Consider the following 22,445-nt stretch of genomic DNA (forward strand, 5'->3'; position numbering starts at 1 on the left):
ACTTGCAGCCACCCCCTCCCATCCCCAAGCACAGCTCCAGGAGGGAGAAGCCCATCCCCTCTGCCATGGTCAGATATCCAAGCAAACACAAAGCTGCATGAGCAGCTCCCTAGAGGATGTGTTCCTCGGTTGTCAGGGAAACTCACTCCCAGCGAGTTCCCAGATGCCAGCAGGATCATCCCTGGCAGCACATTTTCAAGAGGAAAAAGCGATAAATGAAAAAATATTTAACAACAATTCTGCATTCCCACCACACGAGCAGAGTGCTGTGTGAAGAGCCACAGCCCATCCTTTATTTATCGGCCCCACCAACACCTGTCAGGGAGGTAAATGCAGAGCTCTGCTCTCAGCAGATGAGCCTTCTGGATTTTCCCAGCTCTGCTCCACATGGATACCAGCATTCCCTCCTCTCCTTTACAGGTTCCAGCCAGCACGAGCTGCTCTGCCCGTGCAGTGGCTGCAAACACTGAACGCACGATGGAACACGGCGCTGTCCCGTCTGCTCCAAACCCCACAGCTCCCACTGCACGAGGCTCAGCCCAAGGACTGACTGCACAGGGCTTGAAAAGTTTGGGCTGGAAGGGACCTGAAAGATCATCTCATTCCACCCCCCTGCTATGGGCAGGGACACCTTCCACCACAGCAGGGTGCTTCAAGCCCTGGTCAGCCTGGCCTTGGACACTTCCAGGGATGGGGCAGCCACAGCTTCTCTGGACAACCTATCTCAGGATCAAGGATTGAGATTTGTGGAGCAGGAATGTCTCCTTGCCACCACTTAATCCCTCTAAAAATTCTAACAAATCCCTGCTTCTCATGTGGCAGAAAGTTCTCAGCAGCTCTTTGCTGGACCCCCACGTTGTCCCCAGATGTCCCCATGTGAGGGAATCACTCATCTCACACTGCCACACCTGGAGCCAAGGTTTCTGCTCCTGATTCTGGAAATAACCCAAAGCCACTGCAGCTAACAGCCTGCACATCTCTTACAAAGATGGCAAAATGTGAGGTGAGGAGTGAGGATGGAACAGCCTGAACAGTAAAATTCCAGCTTCACTTTTCCAGCCCGGGGGGCTGGGGGTGTGAGATCAATGCTCAGATCTGCCTGTTGATACCTGGACCCTGCACAAGGAGCATCAGAGCAGCTCAGATCTCAGACAAACCCCAGGAGATGTCACTGACAGCAAAGCTCAAACTGAGGATGGAAAAAGGGAAATAACAGTGATTTATCCAAGGCTCCAGGAAGGACACATTCAGGTTTCCAGTCGTGTACACACGAAGTGGGGACTTTGATCAATGTGTTGAGCCATTAGCAAGCCTTTAATAAAGCAAATAAATCCAATAAATTTCAAGTCAAAATCTGGAAGAAAAGCCCTCCCATTCAGTGAAATGTTCTCTGTCATTGTGGCAGCTGGTTTCTTACATTATTGCATTTCCAATTCCATGTAATTATAGATGCTATGATAGACTATCAATTTCCTACTTTCTACAACTTAATTACCAGGATGCTGAGAATTTGAAATGAGAAGAGTCCATTTCTAAGCTCCAGCAAGGCCTAATCCCTCACCAGACTGAGATTTAATCTTCATGCCATAACTTAGGGCTGGTTTATAACTCACCAGCAGAGTTTTGCTGGAAACCAGGGGTGTGCCCAGTATCAGGGACACCATCAGGGATTCCTGAGGTTCACACATGGATTTTGGCCATTCCTTGGTGAATTTACACTGCAGCAACACTTGTCTGCAGCAAGGGGAACACTGGAGAGATGTAAATAACCACAAAGCTGTTTATCAGCACTCTGAGATTCATTTTTCATGACTGCAGTGTCACTACGCTGAACGATGGTGTAATTAGTGAAAAGTGCAATATATCAAAATGAAAATGTGTATTTCTTTCAATGGCTAAAATAGTTATTGAGAAAATAACTAAAAATTCATAGCATTCCCATTGCTAGCAAAAAGGCATGAGGGCAAATGGGATGTTTCATAAAGATATAAATGACATGGGTGATAAAACTACCTGGGAATAATTAAATACCAACTATTTTATGCCTTTAGTTTATTTTTCCCTCATTTCCTCTCCTCCTCTAAAATTGTTTCATATTTACCCTATTTATTACTAACAGTAAATTTATTTAAAGGATTTGTCTGCAACAAATATTTGTGGTGTATTTGATAAGGATTAAAAAGGTCTTTTGAAGAAAGCCTGTCCAAGGACACGGGAGCCCCACTCCTGAAGCCACCAAAGCGTTGGGCTGAGCGATCCTGAGGTGAGCAGTACCTGCTTTTACACCTGCAATTGTAAAATATTTTGATTAGAGGGAAAATTCTCATCAGTGCCAGTTATCAAACCTGAATAAAGGGCTGTGTGAAAAATGTTACAGTGAATTTTACTGAAATTATGGTTTAAATTAATGGGTTTGTATTTTTTGTGTATATATACACAAACAATGTGGATGATTTTCTTCTTTTCAGACCTTTAGCAGGAGCCAGCTCAGCTCTGGGAGCTTTTCCCTGTTCTTTGCTGACCTCTTGTGGTTTCTAACTCTGAGGGAAATTATTTCCTCAAGCTCAACTTTACTGAGGATAATGAATAAAAGGGAATCTGAAAGGACAAGGCAACAGTTTAATACATCACAAAGCTCCTCAACAGACCTTTTTTGTGGGGTTTATAACAACATTCTCTATTTAATTATTGTTCTTAAACTTTTTTTTTGTCTTGCTGGATAGAAGTTAAAACTGTGTGAAGTACCTGAACACACAATTTCTAAAATATTCCCAAATAAACCAGGCACGAGGTGAAGGTAACATATTTCTATTTTCTATTCCCTAGATTATTCCCAAGAAAATGGAGACAGTGCAGTCAAATTACTATGGAAGACATTGGAAAGGGATGGATCTATCTTCAGACAGGAATTTCAGGGGATACTGCCCTGGGTGACAAAGTCTGCCTGTGTGAGCTGTGAAATCCAGAGAGGGAAGAGTTTCCAGTTCCCCATTTGGCACTGTCAACATGTTTAATCTGTTTAATAATCCTGTGGCCACCTGAGTCCACTTTGTTTCCTGCCTTTATTGCCAAACACTCTCTCCACTGCAACAGAGCAGTGCCTAACGAGATGAAGTGTAATTAAAGAGGCTGCCTAGGAATAATATTCAAGAATTCTTGCAGAAGTATCCTGTGGTGGTGGTAATAAAAATCCCCAAAAGCAAATAGGATGCTACAACAGTGAACCCCTAAGTGTCAAAAGAAGAACTGCTTTTCTAGATGCTCCTCCATTCTTTAATTATGCAAATTACTGCTAGTTTTCAATAATAAAAAAACCTAGAGTGTGGAATTTGCTTTTAAGTATAAACCTTATTTCAATAAGGGGAAAAAAAGATTAAAATGCTGTTCTTAAAGAATTTTTAGGACTTCAGTTCTCCCTGATCTTAGAGCAAATCCCTGCTATCAATCCCCACCAGGCACACAAAGCTGCAGTCCAGGACTGATTTTTGGGATTCTGTATCCAAATCTTAATGTGCTCTGAAATGATTTATCTCTCTCACACACACACACAAACACAGATGAAAGTGTTTTCTGCATGATGTTGAGAAATAATCTATTTAAATACACACTTTGCAGTGGGACAAAAGCAGGAGAGGTGTGTGGCCCTTCCCAGTGTCTGATTATTCCATAAACAAGAATTCACAACACCTCCCATTTTCTGTGACATTATCCATTAATTTTTGTACATTTGCTGGTTCCTAGTTCAGAATTGTTGGGTGAAGCAGCAGCTGTGGGAAAGCCTGCAGTCCTTTTTTTGGGTGCACTCCTATGGTGGAAACCTGAATTAACCAAGGATTTTTGTCAGCTTATATCAATGTTCTTCAAAGCCTGGATTTTACAATGAGGTGACAAAACTTCCTATTTAGGCCAGATGCATTTTATCAGGGTGATTTTGCTCTGGCTTAAAAATGCATTTAAGCAGAGAAACTTCCAACTTCCCAGCATAAAACAAATTTCACCAATGAAACCACCATGTGATTTTATTTTCAAATATTAAGAAGTGTAAAGGATTGAGGAAAGACAGTTCTCTTCTGTACAGGCTTTTCTGAGATAAAAAAATCAAGGTTGAGAAAAGAGATTAATTTGATATTGCCGGTTCAGTGTTAGAACATTTGTTAAAATCATGCATTAATAATATAAAACAACTCTTAAAAAATAACATTTGTTTTTTTAAATCAAGTATTTTAAGCCTTGATTGATAATGTAAAGCACTCCAGATCAACAGTTGTAAAAATACTATTTGAAGATAATAATGGCTTCAGTAATCTTAAGATTCTTAGAACACAGTTTACAACACAGGAGCTTCAAATTTTAATTGAAATTGTAACTTCAGCAATGTATGAAACTGAAAGTGTGGTTTGTGCCAGTGGCCTTTGCCCTAATAAAGCAAGATAATCTGTTAGAGACACATGCAAATATAAACAAAACACAGATAAGTTCTCAATGCTGAGATGTAACTTTTATGGCAGTAACTCAGTGATGTGGGGAGTAGTGAAAGGAGCAAAATGAGAAAGAAACAGGTGAATTGGTATTTCAGGTATCAGAGCATCTGTGCACATGGGTAATATCTCTTAAAATATAGCATACTCCAAATAACATCCAGCAATAGAGGTATTATGTTAAATCATAAAACATGCATGCTCTATCATCTAAATTCAGCTATTTAAATATACAGCGACCATGAGCATTATTTTATCCGTGAAAGTTACTTAAAGTTCCATGAATGTCTTTCCAATTAAAGATTTTCCATTTTCCATGAGAAGTTGGCACTCATTTAACCAATTCCTCCAAAAAGGAAGGCACATTGCATCTGCTCAGGTTTGATCACTCTTTTTTATTTTGTAGTAAAGTTCTAATCTGGGAATCACTTTATGACAAATTATGGAAGATTCACACTTCAATTTTAATTTTTTTTAAAAAAATCAATTAGAAAATCTTGAAGTGGAAAAAAATCGAGTGCATCCTTAACAGATGGTGAGAATGAAATTAAACTCAATAAACTTCAGATGCTGGTAAAAGGGGGTTGTGTGCAGGAGAACACCAAGGAGAAAACTACCTTGAAGAAGTGGATATTTACATGACAGTCCTGGAAGAGACAGGAGAGGGAGAAACTGTGTGGTTAGTAACGGGCTGGCACAGCACAGCAACCACAATTAGTAGCAGAAATAAACAAATACAGACACAGCAGCAGCGGGAATACAGAAATGGACGCGTCTGTTAAGCACAGAAAAAACCCAGGACAAATAAATCGTGTTAATCAGCAGGGTGGGGCAGGGAGCACAGGCAGGGCTGTGCTCCTGGGACCTCAGCTCACAAACACACACCCCATGCATGGAACAGCCTCGTGGCAGATCCAGCTGTGCACAGCTGGGCAGGAGCACCAGGGGTTCCAGCCCGGAATGGCCTCGACAGCACACGAGGGATTTGGGATCTTTGTTGGTGCCTCCTTCTGCAGCACACATTTCACCTTTAGATAAGGGATGGGGAAATCCCTGCTAGCGACATGATTTTTTTATATTCTTCACCTCAAATCACAACCCACTGAGAAAAGCCTTAAGGAAATCAGCAGCTGATGCAAACTGAAAAGCAGAGACTTATGCCATCTAGTTAAGAAATTTCAAGTTCTCCAGTTTGAGCCGTGGTGAGTGGATGGGAAACCTCCAGATAACTGCATATGGGAATTCCCCCTGCCAAACTACAGTACAGAACAGATGGAGTCATCTAACAGCATCTCTATAATGCTGCAAACTATTCTCTAATGATTAAATATGCACAATTTAAAAATAGGAATAAGTGCCATGGCCAAAAAAAGCAGCTCTTCTTTTTATATCTCTATATGCATAATGAGTGTGGATTGACGTGCCAGTGATATTTTGGCTGGTCATGATTTCAATGTGGCTTAGTTTCTGTTTCCTGAAAAGTAAATTTAATCTTGTCATTTGCAATTGGAAGTGTCAGCAATGTTATTTCTCTTTTCCATGTCCCCTTTACTGACCTGCCTGAAGCATCAAAGTGGGAATGAATATTGGTTAGAGACAGCTATGGAAGAGACCATATCTTTTATTTATTAAAAAAAAAAAAAAAAAAAAAAAAGAAGTGTAACAGTATAACAGCTCTGGGGCAAAACATCACCATCCTTCAAAGATGTAAAAGTAATGTTTCCTTCACAGCCCTTGTAACACTTTACAGAGACCTGGAGAACTTACAAATTAACAAAATCACAAGCTCCTCTACAGCTCTTCTTGGGGATTTTGTGATGGTTTGTTTGTTTGGGGTGGTTTTTTTTTTTGAATGAAAATAGATTCAATTAGAAAACTCACTGGGCTCTTAAGAAGCCACTGAAATGGTCCCTGGAGTTTCTGCTATGGCTCTGGCTATGCAACTGCAACATTTCTACTCAGCCTAGGGCTCAGAATAAAAGACAGCTCTAGAATGTCCTGGCCATTGATTAAAGGAAAGAAATATAATGTCCTTTTAACATAAAGTTTTTGTGAATATCAGAAAACACCAGATTAAGAAAGTTCTGGCCTTCTCCTTTCTAATGAAGCAGACAGAAATGGCTTAAAAAAATTTAAGAGGAGTGGTAAAGATCTAAGAAATGCAGGGCCTGCATTGAAACAATCTGATGTATTGATGTTCAGAAAAAATATAAGTAAATAAAAGAGGTTTTTCAGCATTAGACTGTAACAGCAACAAAACTCATCAGAGAGTTTTAGTTGTGCCTTGATCTCTGGGGAGTTTCAGGTCCTGTTTAACACCAGCTGTGCTGCCACAAGGAGAAGCCTGATGGTGTAAATCCACATTAGCTCTGTGTGCACAGATACACAGCCTGAGGCTTCTGGGTTGTAAATTCGGGCCTGAACAGGGATTAAAACACAAGTTTGGTCAAACAAAGTGCTGCCCTGCACCTGGAGGAGCTCAGGAGCAGAAATATCTCTCAGATCCTGCGTCACTGGAGAGGTTCCAGGTATTTATAACCGAGCCTGATGGCCAAGCTCCACATCCGTCCTGTTATCTTTAAAATGATAAGGTACTTTAGAAGACATTTTCTTTAGGATCATAATAATGATAAGGCATTTTAGAAGACATTTTCTTTAGGATCATAATGATAGTTCTGTTCAGAAGCACTGAGAGGTCACCAAAATGCCACCATTGACTGATCACTTCCAGTGCTCAGAAATGACATCCTCCCTGTTCTCAGCTCTGTTCCTCTCCTCCTGCTCTCGCTGCAGAAAGGAATTCCATCAGCAATTCCATGGTCAAAGCAGCTGGGATCTCTCACACAAGCAGGACTCAAAGCCAGGGATGTGGATGTTTGTCTCCTCCCAGGGTGCAGGGACAGTCCCTGTGGTGGGACAGCAGTCGGAGCTCTCAGAAATTAAGAGAAGGATTTTGTTCCTGTCAAAGCCACCCAGAGAGCTACAGAGAAGGAAATAATTAGAACCAAAGAACACATCTGACATGTGAAGCCTGGGCACCAGGAGGACCATTCTGTGTCTTCCCAGAGATGCTCTAAAATGAGGATTTTACGAGCAGAATCCCATTCCCTCACAGCAATGTGCTTGGATCCCTGCAATTGCCAGAGCTGGGTGTAGTGACTGAGCCTGCTCCCATCAGCAACAGCGATGTTGTTGGTGCTCAGTAAATGTGTCCATGGGTAAGGATTATGGCTGCTCTGTTCTTTGCTTAATTAAAAAAATCCTTTATATGGACCATAACAGCTTCTTTATTTTTAATAACATTTCCCAGTGCTGGTGATGTGGAAAGAAGGGGAGAGATCATAGAACAATTCACCAGCTTACTTTTAAATCACTATTATTCTGTTCTTTTCTAAGGTGATATTTAAGTATCCAGAAGTGCTTTACTAAACAGGAAAAGTGAAAAGGGTTTGACCAAACTGAAATAATTTCCCACAATAGAAGTTTAAGAATTTGCACATTTCTTTCCCCCAGATTCAGGAAAAAAGGAATGTTATCCTAAATGGCAAAGGCATCTTACTGCTCAAATCACAACCAGGTAGAAAAAAAAATACCAGAAATTGCATTATTTCAATATTCTATTTTTTTGACTAGAAAAGTACTGGAAGAAGAAAATAAGTGCATAACAAAAAGTAGATTCTGCAGTTAGAAGATTTCCTAGTTTGGGTCCATGGAGGCACCTGGGACTATTGGGAGTTCCCATGGCAACCTCAGCATGGACAATTATGGAGCAGCCACAATTTTATTCTGAATATGCCTGGTGAGAAAGGAGTTTCATTTTGAGATGGCCACAAATAATGTCATTCCAGAGAGAAAATCCACAGCTGACGGTTAAAACCAACTGAAAAATAGTGACAGATTTTATCCTGCCTCCACTTCCTACAGGAGTATATTTTTAACTCTAAATATTAATAATGATGTATCACATACAAATCACTGAGGACAGATTTGATCACACTGCTAAATGAGCAGATAATAGATTAGTGAGTTATAGTGAGAGGTGAAATCCAGCAAATATGTAGATTAAATAAAATTTGTTGTATAGAAAACACTGCATTGCACCTCTGCATAATATACCTCAATTTCTATATACTGCACAGGTTCATATAGATTATACACAGAACATAGTAAAGAAAACTCCTTGCAATAAAATATAAAAGGTAAAAAAAAAAGCACCATCCTCAATTATTTCTGTTCCAATTTTGGTCCCATTTGTTGGATAGGATCCATTCTGGGCAAAAGTTGGGTGTTAATTTTTCAACTGATTCAGATGGGGCAGAATGGGCCATGAGGAAACTTCTCACAACAAATAGTTTTTAACATTCAGTTACAAATGCAAGTGAGGAGAATGTTTGAATCTAGATTACTTATTTATTTATAGTCTTGTATAGCTATTTTATAGTAGATTTACATTGAATAAATGACTTAAGAATATGTGCCAGGAGGTCCAGTGAGCAAAGCAGCATTTCCATGAGATTTGTGTGGCTAAGAGCCACATTTCCCTAAGAAATCTGGGCTGTGAAAGTGATGTGTTAAGAAGGATGTGATGGTACTGTGCAAATTGTTTGAGATCAATGAGAGTTTGAGGTCAAATCTTAAAGCTGCCTGCTGAAATAGAAATGCAGGCAGATATTCTTAAAATTCTGATTTAAATGGGAGGCAGCTCCTAAATGGTCTTGGAGGTTCTGCTACTCCACATTTCTAAACTTTAGTCAAAAGGCCAAAGTCAATTTTCAGAACATCTTACAACTTTCAGCATCAGAAAGTGGTTTCAGAAATTCTACATCTATTGGCTCCCTAGTCTTTTCTAAGATGAAAAGAATCTTATTCTTTTTTAATATGAAACAAGGAAATCCTTAAGATTCTCTACTCTTGTTTAGCTTAGGTTTGTATTCAGCCTTTTACTCTGAAGGCCACCATTAATTATTTTAAGTATTTGATATAAGTAACGTAACATTTTTGTGGAAATTGTTGTCATTTTGTACTCAAATCAATGCACCTTGGCTACCAATCACATGGTCATATATGAAAAATAGACCAAGCACTACAAGTGCAGACTGGATTGGGAAGAACTCTGGAGTTACTCTTTCCATAAACTGATAAATGGGAAGGTGGCCCAGTGTGACCCCTTGGTCCATCTGTATTTTTAATCTCCTGCCAAATTCACTCCCCCAGGAAAGTGACAGTCTTCCTGTAAGGCTCCAGTGTTGATTTTACAACAGTGGAAATAGTTATTTAGATGAGGTAATTAAATCACAAATAGCAGCCTTTTTATCAGTGCTGTCTATTTGTTCCTTATTACAGGGCACCTAAAATAAAATGCCTGTGCAATCCAGGATATAGATGATAACAGAAATAAAGGAAAAGATGATCAGAGTCAGCACCACTTATGTGCCATACCAGAATAGCTAATAAGTGAAATACCACCATTCAGACATCTGTGCTGTGAATTTTCAGAAGCCATCACAGTGATGCCCCTTGAAACCAAGGAAGAATATTCCATGGAGGGCTCTGCTTCTCTCTGCTCCTTATCATAATGATAAACTTTGAGATAGGGGAAGAGGGTGAGCTCAAACCCTTCAGCCACCACATTACACCAGCCTTGGCCTCGTTACAATTCCAGAGTTTGTTCAGCTATCAATACTCTCATTTGTCATCATTAAGTTTTTCAAGTGTTCATTGTCCAGCTCGGGAAATGACATTTACTGGAGACACTGTGTGCCTGCTGAAGGCCCAGTCCCTTCCCTGGATTAATTCAGTCACCCAAACAGCACCAAGCAGGCTAGCCCAGACCAGGGAGAGTCTCAAATACACAGTGCTGAGGCTGAACTAATTAGACTTTGAGACAGACTAATTATTTCTGAGGCAGAGCTTCCCCTTGGTGAAGATGCAGTCTCTGGGACCAGGTCCAGTAATTTTACATGAATCCTCTCAGGATTTCTACTCCACTTCATTGCAGGACATGGATAAACTCTGACTGTTCCTTCTGCAAGCCAAGTATTTATAGCAGGATTAAGAATCAACCTCAGAGACAGTAAGTTCAATATACAAAGACATTGCATGTAATATCTGACATTTTTAAGTGGACAGTTTTAGTGACTTGGCTCTGTGCTGTCTCTGACCTGAGAAAAAACAAGCAAATTTTTATACCTATATCACCAATATATAAATATCCACCCAATTCCAGACTCTTCATAATGCATAGAAACATGGACAGAATTACTTTTGAAGCTATTCTTTCTACAGAGGATAAAAAATAAAAATGATCTTGAATAGCAAATGACCTAGTGCAGCAAAATGAAATCACACTGGTCAGATCACAACTGCAAAGAAAGGAAAATGGAATGGAGGCTCAAATACTTCTCAAATGTATAACAAAAATCATATTTCATGCTGCAGACATGGGAGCTGATCCAAATGCGTTCAGAAGAAATTGGAGCACCTTTTCTTTTTCTTCCTTGAAAGTTGAACATGTGCCGTTTTTCCTCACTTTCATGGGTTAACCCATCTTTTATAATAACAATGGAGAATTCTGCCTGATGGTGAACATAGAAAATTGCCATTTCAGGTTGAAAGGAACAGGCAGGTTTGTTTATGCACAACAGGTACATTCATTATGTACAACAGCTTGGCTGAGGTTGTAAGCAGTGCAGATTGGAATATTCCCAGGTAGGGGAGAGGAGCTGGACAGCAAACCCCTCCCACCCCAGGCCATACCTGTCCTGCTCCTGGGCTCAGTGGCCAGCAAATATTTTGTTGTAATTCTGGCTGTGGTTGTCAGAAGAGGCAGAGTCTGATTAACAAAAAAAACTCCCTGGTGTGGAACATGAGACCATTTTTGAGGCTACCAACTTCTCCAGCTGGCACCACAGGAGGGAAGACACTGCAAAAAGTATCATTTTCTCTGGATTTTCTTTTTTGTACACACCCAGCAAATACCTCTGATCCTTAAAAAAAACATCCCCCACTACAGAATTTCACATAAAAACCTTCTGCAAGGACTTTAAAGCTCCAAAGTGTGAACATTGAAAGTATTTTCTTAAAACACCCCACGTTACAGTGTGGAACATTCAAAGTATTAAAATACCATTGTTTCTGAGAATTTCATTTGTCAAATAATGCAGGTATCAGTGATAGTGGCTGGCAGATTTTGCAGCAATTGTTAAAAGACATTGAAATTATTACATATACTTGACATAACACATTTTAAAATACCAACTTCAAAGTGTCATAGCAGAGAAGCTGAACTGTCAGGAAAATGATTCCACCTCTGAATTAAACCATTTGGTCCAATCTTCAACAAAACCAAAGACACACAGAGCTGTCACAGGGACAGAAATAGGAGCACTCTAACATATGTATCATTTAACAGACTGTTGTTTTTTTTCTTTGGCAGTAAAGTGAAAAATAAATGCAATATTTAGTTGCACACATCTGTCTTTAATCCTCACCTCAAACTTCTGTCGGAGCTCTGCATTTCCATCTTCATCAGCATCTGGAATTGGAACGTTGTAATATTCACCCTCTTCTTGATTCAGCAGCTTGTACCTGTGGTAGATTTCAGGAAAAAAAAAAATGGTGACTTTACATTTTTCTCCTGATTGATTTAAAATCTGATTTTTGTTGTTTGTGTGTGGTTTGTATCAATGTCACAGGTATGCAAAGAACTGATCTCAAAGACCTGAAGCAAGCTCAGAAATTGAATATATTTTATCTGAAATCAGATCTTTAATCCCAAACTATCTGTCAAGGCAGTTTAACAGACAAGGAAATTCTTCCCACACCTCCTGGAATTTGATGGGAGACACCAACCTTTGTCTCCAGTGCTTCCATAGCCCTAAACAACTGTCTTTGAAGAAATGTCCTTTTTGAGAAGTGATGAGTTCTTTCCTGGCAGGTAATGAGGTGGCATTTTACAAGATCAGTTTCCATGTGCTTTGAATTTGCAGAGCTATATATAACATGATACACTTAGTATTGAACACATCATATTGGAGATAAAAATAAAATTTGTATCACAAGACTATGTACACAGAATTGAGTTTGCAGCAGCTCCTGGCTCCAGCAGAAGTTTCAGGAACATCATAAAAGAAAAGTTGTTTTATGATCCCCTTTTGATATATATAGCCTGTGTTTCCGAGGTTTAGTGAATTTATAGCCTGAAACACAGTGAAAAGCTCAAAAAAAGGTAAATCACACTGAAAAAATTGAGAGGTTTAAAACTTCTGGTGATATATTCTCTCCTTCTCTTTTCAGAAACTCTTACCATCCACTGGCTGGCATTTTCATAAGTTCTGACACCCCAAAAGAGAGAGATCCCATGAAATCATTCCTGGTTGTTCGATCCCAGTCCCAGACCTCTACGGATAACCGGCGATCTTTGTCTGTAGGTTTTAATTTACTAAAAAAGGAGAGAGATGGAGGAGGTGTCAACACTGAAATAAACAACAGAACACATCCAGAGACCCCCAGTAAATCAGAGTGTTAAACTCACAACGTGAATGACTCGTTCCAGTCCGGATTCAGGGTAGAACGGATGGTTTTTGTTTTTTGTTTACTTTCATTTTTAGGATCTGGGATGAGCTTCAGTTTGACATAAGGATCTGAAAGGCCATTTGGATCCATGGGAATGAGGTTTTTTGCTTCTCTCACTGTCAATATAAAACACAGGATTACACATCACCGTTAAGAAAGAAATTACATGTCAGACCAGAGTTACTGAAGCACGTTGACAAATAAATAAGATGTGAAGCCCACTTGTCAGACTTGGCATGAGAGAAACTACTTGTTGTAAAGAAAGGTTGTACTGAGTGATATTTATAAGAATAGCAGGGAGCAGTGACAGGAGAGAAGAGTGATTCACAAGCAACACACAGCTCCCAGGCAGCTCTCCCTGCAGTGCAGTGATTAAGTACCTAAATCCATCACTGTAATTTTTCTAAGCAGGTACCAATTCTTTGTGCTTTTGTTCCCTCATCACTCTTAGGTTATACAACCACAGATTAGGAGCCAAACACTGTAAGAGCCACTGCCAGATCACAGGGGATTGCAGAGGATCAGGTGTTTGACACAAGCCCTCTTTGGAAGGTCTCTAGCAGCACCCTTCCCACGGATTCACGGCTCATTAGCTGTCAGATGGAATCCTTGGGAGCATTGTCATGACAGCAACCAAAGGAAAAGTGAAGGGAAGACAAGTGGAGCTCCAGCTTCACAAAAATCCTAATGCAGCTCTCTGCTTTTACAATGCCAAAGGAAGAAACAAAGTGAGTTAATTTATCTGGAGTTGTTCCTGATCCCCGAGGAGAGAGGGAACAATCGGAACCGGCAGCTGGGGAGTGAAGCACAGCCAGCACTGCCCTCCCTCCTGCAGACACCTGAGCAACACTTACACATCCTGGAAGAATTCTGAACAATAAAAGGTGAATTTCCCTCATTCCCACCCAAACCAGCTGCCATGAACTGAGATCAAGCTGGGATGGGGAATTTGGAGCTTTGAGTTGGGCTTCTCAAAATTTGGGGGCAGTTTTGGGACAGCAAACAAGCCAGGAATTCCTTGGTGACAGTCAGACTTTAAAGGTAGAACTGTTTCTGGAAGGAAGACTGCAGGAAGCTTTGGGGGTGCCACGATTCCTTAGGGAGGAAGGAATTCCAGCCTTTGAGAGTCACTGCAGAGATTATCCAGGACTGGCACTGCCATCAGCCACTGCTTTCATTCAGGAGGGATTTCTAAAATCTATCTGCCTGACTGAAGAAATCTGAAGGGAAATTTAGGAAAGATTAAACTTTAAGCAACTTGATAGTTCTTGATGAAAAGTTTTTCAGAAATCTGGACTTTAGAGCCACTTAAAAATCACTTAGAGCTAATGCAGAAAGAAGAAAAAACGGGTCAGGATCTTCAGCAACAAACATTTACTGTTTGCTCAAGACATTGTCCTCCTTTTCCCCCAGATTTAAACAGCATTTTTATACTGCAACCCCAAAATTCTAGACCTTTCCAGGATTTCAATCTCTTGTTTACCAGCATGGAGGTTAAAAGGCATCCAAACAACAGAGGTATTATTTTATATATAGAATAAGAGGAGTACAGGAATGTGAGCTACTGATTTGGAAGACTCTACTTCATTTGTCAAGATAATTCTCATGCAGAACAGATACCCTGATGTAAATTAATTAATGAAATTAAATCATGGCTGGAAACGAATCATAGTAACTTGACCCAACAGTTGACACTGATTAAGTTTCTTAAATTTCTGGTTTAAGAAGGAGAGATAGAAAATGCTTATGGGCTAAAATTTTAGAATAAAGTGTAATTCTATTCACTATCTGTATTCCTCAAAGAATTATAACAGGAAAAAAATCACTGTGTGTTAAAAGAAAAGAACAGAACAATGCATTTTTCTTGCAGATCATTTCATTTCTACTTTTCCACAATCCATGTGTAAAGCTGACTGGGTTTTGCAGCTGGGGAAACGATTCCTTTCAGGCCACAGAAATTGTCCCCATTCTCATTTACTCTGAGTTTGCCCCCCTGGGGGTCTTCACACCTGTGGTCAGCTGGAAAAAAAATTCTTTTCAACCCTTTGAAAAAAACCCAAAACACCCAATTTTTAAAATTTAGTGCACTGAACAGAATCTTCAAATACTTCCAAGGAATAACATTGAGATTAAATAACTTATTTTAGCTAAGAATTTACAATCCCAAAGGGCCTAAGAACCATGAAGCGAGTGAAGGATGAAGTGACAGCTTTCTCTCATCCTATATTTGGGTTTATTATTGCTTTTTTGGTGGTTTTTTTTTTCAGTCTTCTTCTGCATGCTTTTTGTGACTGCACTGCCAGGTTTGGCACAGGAGCTATTACTTCAAAATCCACTTTTTGATTTTTATTTCTACGCTGCACTTTGCCATAAGTGAGCAGCAGAACTCCCCACGTGTCCTACAGCTTCCTAAAAATACACACTAGTAAGTTTTCCACTAAAATTCTCTGAACAAATTTAATTTTACCATTTTCAGGCTGAGTTTTTATGTTTAAATTTTACCTGCAGAGGCCCAGTGTGAAAGAGGGAGGATTTGGGGTGATTGGATGGGGGGATGTGGAGGCTCTGCCACAGAAAGATCCCTGGACAAAGCCATCCCTGCCCAGCCCTGATAAATGCTGCATAAAAAGCTCTGGAAGCAAGAGGACATGGCAGCATGTGTAAAATTGATGCTTTCTCCTGCAGCAAACACAGAAAATAGAAAAAAAAACCCCAACCAAAACCTCTAAATGCAAGAAAGAGAAGCTCAAAGATTAATTGGGAAGGAAAAATGCAACATGTACTAAATACAGGCTGCTAACGAAGTCATTATCTCACTCCCTGTTTAAAGATATCTGGCCCATTTGTACTTTTGTCTGCATAATTAATACCCTCAGACATCTTTTTCCAATTGACTTAGCACTTCTTTTCCTGAGGAAACAGCGTGATGATACTTGTGCTACATCGTGCTTATCAAGAATTAGCATCCAAGTGGTTCATCTCTTTAATGTGCCCTATTTTTAACGGGACACATCAAGTTTCTCTGGGAGAATTGACATGAAGAAGAGATTCCCCTCCCCACCAAAGGCATTATCTCTTGTGTGTGGTTGAGAAAGTTAAATGAAAAATAACTCCACGAAAATAAATCAATTTACAGCGGCTGATTTCTGCTCTAATTGTAACCATAGCAAAGAATCTCACCCTGCTTGGTAATTATTGGTTAATTAAACTCAACACTGTGATAGAGATGCTACTCTAAATTAGAGAAGGTTGAAGGGAGGTGCAGTTCAGCCTCACTTTGGGTAGAAACCTGAAATACTACTTGTCAGTTTTCTGTCATAAATATTGAGGATGATAATAATAATCTCTGTACTGAGCAAGGCAGCTGCCACCAGTTAAATTTATCAACATTTTGTCCAGACTGGAGTCTTAATGGGGACTGAGAAAGCCCACAGATAAAAAGACAACAAAGACAAGTATGGATTGATGTTCAACAAATCCAGTCTTGCTCAGGTTTTCTTCTAAAACTCAGAAATAATTGACAATTTGCATTATGGACAAAATGTACCATTTTCCTCCTCCTCGTTAATGGAGATCATAAATGTGTTTCAGTGGGAAATGCAGATTATTTGATGACTGTCCTGTGGCTCTTCTATCAAGTGCTGCTTATAAACCTGCAGTATCTATCCAGGAGCTGTGCCTAAAATTGGGACACCCACTTTTCCAGGAATAGTGCAAGGACATAAGCAAATACAGAGCTGGTTCTTAGGTATTCATACTTTAAATAAAAACCTAAATAAAACAGAGTGGGCTGGCAGAGAACAACTGACATTTCATGTAAAGAGAAGAACTTGAGGCAGGATTTTAAGGAATCCAGAGAGAGGATGACAAAGCTGAAACTTTTTCCATGAGATTGTGCAGGTCAAGAGTTGCAAGCCATGTGCAACTGTGGATTTATAGCTTCTTGTGGTACCAGCAGATAAATTTAATCATGGGAATGACTAAATAGAAGTTTCTGCCCCTTGGACAAAGCTGAATGATTCCAGTATGAGTCCAGTCAGTTCCTTTACAAGTGAGTCACAGCTCCCTTTTGCCTGAATTCCCAAATGTGGGTAATAAAACAATTTAGTAATCACAGCAACCATTTCTTGCCAATCTTTTAGTCGTGCAGGCAGCTTAGATGAGCAGAAACCTCTCACCCTTGTGCCAAAAGCTGCTTTTAGGAGACACTGTGAGACTCCAGTGGTCTCACCTGGCACAGTATCCAGAGGAATGAGGGAAAAGTGGGGCTGTTGCTAGCTCAAATACATCATAAAGTTCCTGTCTTCTCACAACAAAGCATTCTTAAATTGTTCCAAATTTCTCATTGCCTCCTGAAGAAGTTTGTGGTGCAGATTTTCTGATTTGCCTGGTTTACAGATGCCTTAGTGACTGACAGAGGATCCTTCACTCCCAGCCAAGGAACTTTCTTGTTCAGGTACCCTCCTGCACCCCTCAAACACAGATTAGAAGATTTACCTATTACTGAAAATAGTCTTTCTTCCCATTTTTGGATTTGTACTCTTCACATGCAGAACCCAAAGCTGCCTCCAAAACTGCTCAGCTTTCATTGAAGATTTGTTTGGAGATTTTATTAAACTCACTGAAGGATTCCTTTCTGGAGCTGCTTGTGACTCACAGGTACGAGTGACTGAAACAAACCCTGCGTCCCAGGCAATTTTCAATCTCTGGTTTTCATCACTAAAAGGGCTTCCAGAGACTTTTCTCTACTCCACAGCTACTCCCCTCCCCAGGGAAGATTTCGTATCCCTCCTGAGCTCAGTGCCTGAGCCCTGAAAAGTGGAACCATAATGAAACCTGCACAGGGCAGGTGATGTACAAGGAACAGCTGATGAATATCCTTGTCTGGAACAAGAAGAAAAATGAACCAATGTTGCATGAGATTTAATTCCTCTGCATTTATTAAGATATTCTCTCCTACTAACAAAAAATGTACCATCATCCCTAATACTGCTTCCTAAATTCTTGTGTCTGCAATAGTTTCTCCAGGTTCAAGTTCACCACAGAAGCAATTTGATTTTAGTTTTAATGGAGATTATCATTACAAAAAATACCATCTTAAAATATATGCACTACTGGGCAGGACAGCTGCTTAATGAAACAAAAAATCTTACCACAAGATGGATCAAATACTCTGGAAAAGGCTTCAGGCTGTTACATTTCTAATTCTTATCTTATAGAAATATATAGGATCTAGTTAATATTTTTGGATGCATGCAGATGGCCATTATTGAAAAATTAATGTTTTTTTTAAACAACCTTGCATTGCCTGTTTCTTCATGGGAAAGCAAATTTAATGACTGAAGTGGGAAGGAAGCTTTCAGTTGTCACCAGGGCTGGCATTGCTAAAGGCACAGCTTTTCCTGTAATGACTGCAGCAACCCTGCAGATTCTGGGAATGTCAGAAAGAAGATATTAGTGAAGTAAACCATGAGATTCATGTTTTTTGAGATGTTAAAAATGTCTCCAACATGGAAACAATCATTTGGGATTCCTTTATAGGAATTTTTTGGTACTTAAAGCTGGTTGAACAGCCAGAACATTCGTGTTCCCTTTTAAAGTCAGTTGCAGATATTATGAAATTAATGCTAACACAGACAGACATTACCCCTGACCTTGAAAATCAGAATAAAATTATCAGAGTGTGTTTGGTGGTCTTTTAAGGAAACAATTTTGATGAGACTGTTGAAATGTGCCAAAATCCTGCAGTTTGTGTCCCCAACCTGTCTGGGCACAAGCTCCTGCCCCAGCTGCATGACAGGACATTGATATACAGTGATATACATTGATATACATTGATATACAGTGCCAGGAGACAGCTCAGCATTCCTAAATTCATAAATAATCTGGGAAATGTCCAGTGGGGAACACGGAGCTCCTGGGGAGATCAGCTCTGCAGAGCCTCCTGTGTGCTCCCAGCCTCTGCAGGCATCACTGCCAGCTTTCCTCTGCTTTTGAATAACAGAAGCACCCCTGAAGGATAAAACCAGATTTTCTGATCCTTTCAGCTTAGGAAAATACAGTTAAAACCCCCTTGAAAATTCTGGGCTGTGCCTAGATGTGTTTTAATCAGATTTATGTAACAGGGGTGCATTAGCTGCCAGAGAGTCGCCACCATCCTGTCTCTAAATGAGTGTCAGGAGGGCAGATCCTCCTTGTCAGCTGCTGTCACATCCAGCTTCCAGTGCCTGAGAGGTCACAGTTTAAAGTCCCAATATCGTGGCAACATTTTATATATCAGTGCACCAGATGGGGTTATTTTTCTCCCAAAGGTTATTGTTCACGCACTATAAAAATAATTCAAAAAAATAAAGTTAAAAAAAATCAGAACTGTGATTCAACCACCTACAAGCTCACTCAGAAGAGCCCTAAATTATCAGATGGGTCAAGGAGTAAGTGTAAGAGTGAAAAAACTTTCAGCACACATCAGGAGGAAGAAAATTCAGTGTAAAAAGCAGAGATTAAGAATAGCAAAAAGCACTTTACTACACTTAAGAGCAAACCCCTCACGTCAATCCAACCTGTGAAAGGGTCACGAACTCAGAGATTTCAGAAATATGCATTTGAAGAGTGTTTCTATAAAAAGAAAACTACCACATTTCTGTACTGCAAGTGCCATAAATTATTAATATTCAACACAACTCTCAAGCAACTAACTCAGCCATTGAAAATAAACCACTGATGTTTAAGAATTATAACAGAAATAAGCACTGAATGGGGCAGATTGAGTAGCCCTGGAGAAGATGGTGAGGTTATGGCAGACGATATCTGAGTCCAAAATTCCAGCTCCTCTGTGAAGAAGTGTGGCAGAGTCTCTGTAGCTCCCACAGAAAAACCTGTGTGTCCACACTGATGCACCTGGGTTGAAGATCTGACTTCATGAATTGGAATGAAATGTGTTTATACACAGGACTGAATAATTCCCACCATTAATTCCATTCAGAACCTGCCAAGCTGGAGACTGTGGAAAATCTGAGGGAGCCACTGGGCAGCTCCTTCCTAGAATTCACTGGGAATTAAAAACCAGCCCTATTTCCAACCTTTTATCAGGAAAACACTCGGTGAGTGCATACTGTGGGGCTTCTTAAAAACAAAAGGCACCACAAAACCCCTAAAGAAGCAGGCAGAAAAGAGAAATTGGGATGTGCTAGATAAACCAGATCCCCTAAAGGAGCAGATCCTGCAGCTGTCCCGTGCCAGCTGTGCCCTGGTGGGGCTGGCATGGTTGGGGTGGATCTGCAATGTGCCAGTACCAGGGGTTCTGTGTCTTTAGCAGCACTAATGTTTTGCATCCAATCAAGGCTGGCTGGGAAAGAATCAGCAGGAACTAATTAACAAGCAAAACAGGATGCAGAGCAGGGATATTGAGGAATTCAGCTGAAGGAGTTCAACACCTACGGAGCAATTCCTTTGAAAAAGATTCTGATTGATTCAGTCAATCATTGGCTGCTTTTCCTGCTGTTCCTAAACCTCCTGGACATTTAATCCACCTTATTTCTCAAAGCTAAAGGTGGTGATGTTGTGCCTGGGAGCTCTAAGTACTGCAGATTCTAGCAAAGGTTTTGTCAATAAATATTTTAGAAGCAACGGCATTCTAGGAAAATATTTTTGCATTTTGTAATATGTCCATGAACTGGCAATTGCTAATTTCCTTTTCAGTTAAATATACACAAAAGGCACCTGAAATGTCATGTTGTCTTAGTCCATATGGTATTTTTTATGTAAAACAAAAAAGCAGCTTGCTTTCAGGACAATTGACATTTTTATTTAAAGAAAGCTTGAAAGTGCTGACAAGCCCCAACCACAACAGGACTGGAATTGTTTTATGCATAACAAAGTTACAGCAAACATTCTTCTTGTTGTCCAGAAACCTACTTAATTGGGGGATGGAAATGTTTTATTTATAAACACAATAGAAATGCCATTTGCCAAGTACACTCACACCAGAAAGAGCCTATGGAGAAAACCGACAAAATCCCTGCTACAATTTTACAGTGTTCACCTCTCAGGCAACAATTTCAAATTTCCCTTTCAAATAAAACTGTGACCTAAAAGAATCCTTGTTTGTATAGTCACTTTACAGTGCCTCTGTTCCACAATGACTTTTGTCCCTAAAAGGATTAAAAAACCAACTGAATCATCAGGAAATAAGCACATGTTATTTGTCAAATTATGTGTATTACTGCAGAAAGTTTAAGCCATATTTAAGAGCCTTGCTGCGAAGCGGCCCAGAATAAAGCAAATATTAAATTTTGTCACTCGGATGATTTTTAAATTAATTCCCTCTCATGGTACAATTACTTTTAGAAGCCACATCACCATCTCTGAAACGCCTCATTACAAAGTGAAACCACCTTCTGTTAATGACAGTACCTTGGACAAATTTCCCCCTCCCACGTTGACAGGAAGCTCTTTGAAAAGTTAAGCCACAATTAAGCATCACTTGGGATCTATTCTGATCCTTTCTAACTAAATTTTATCAGACTTCTCCTTTTCAGTGCATTTTACAGGGTTTGACAGGAGAATATGGAGGTATTTGGATTTAGAGAGAGCAAAGCCACAGAGGAATAATGTCAGCAGGGTAGTTTTGCTGGGTCTGGAAGCTGTGAAAATTCAGTGATGGTCTGATTTTCTCTATGCAAAGGAGATGTTCTAAGAAACCTCCAACTTTGTCCTGCTCTGACTTTGCCCCCGAATTCAATTCCACTTTGCAACACCAAACAGGCAGCAATAAAAGCACCGTACCCTGTTCTGGTTTCATGGAGTATTTTCTAGAATTTCAGGCTTGGGTCTGTGGGGGTGTGGGTGTGCACAAGCCCAAATTATTCACAAATCCCAGAGAAACCCTTCCAAGGAATAGAACTGCCACGCTCTCCTTCCTTCCTTCCTTTCTCTGCCTCCTCCCCATCTTAAACTTAATCTAACTTAAGCTTTGATAACCTTAAGCTTATAGAATGTGAGAACTATCTTTTTTTTTTTTATTCTAAAACTCACTGGGAGTAGTATTTGGGATTGAATCCCAGTTGCTTTTGTTTATTCAATACTCTGAATTACAGGAAGCAACTCCTCAGCTGATGGAGGTTTAGTGTATCTCTCATGCTCTGAAGGTGATGGGTAACTTCCTGAAAAGCAACTCATCCTGCTGGGCTGTTTCTGACAAGGAAAACTGGCAATACAGTGATTTTCTAACTAATATTTCCAAGTTTTTAAAGCTGTTACTACAGATTTCCTTTTTTCTACTTATTTTTATGAACACAGTTTCATAGAGTTTCTTGATACAAAGCCATGTCGCACAAAATCCTCCCACTTCTGGAAGGAACTTCTCCATCAGCAGCTTTACTGCGCAAAGATCTG

At 39.9% G+C, this 22,445-nt stretch overlaps 1 protein-coding gene across 3 annotated transcripts in view; it reads right to left on the reverse strand.

The window, feature by feature from the left end:
• The window catches only part of PRKCA (protein kinase C alpha), a 135,303-nt gene that overhangs the window by 21,617 nt on the left and 91,241 nt on the right, over nt 1–22,445 (reverse strand). For 2 of the 3 annotated variants that reach the window (XM_086856977.1, XM_086856976.1), the window contains exons 6-8: nt 13,012–13,168; nt 12,784–12,918; nt 11,969–12,065 (exon numbers count right to left, since the gene is read on the reverse strand). In XM_086856977.1, the coding sequence (XP_086713103.1) occupies nt 11,969–12,065; nt 12,784–12,918; nt 13,012–13,168 (389 nt within the window). Of the gene's footprint in view, nt 1–5,095; nt 5,126–11,968; nt 12,066–12,783; nt 12,919–13,011; nt 13,169–22,445 lie in introns of all 3 variants that reach the window. The other variant, XM_086856974.1, reaches the window with a different exon arrangement.

This window comes from Cyanistes caeruleus, chromosome 19 (genome assembly GCF_971803275.1).
Source record: "Cyanistes caeruleus chromosome 19, bCyaCae1.hap1.1, whole genome shotgun sequence".
Taxonomy (NCBI): Eukaryota; Metazoa; Chordata; class Aves; order Passeriformes; family Paridae; genus Cyanistes; species Cyanistes caeruleus.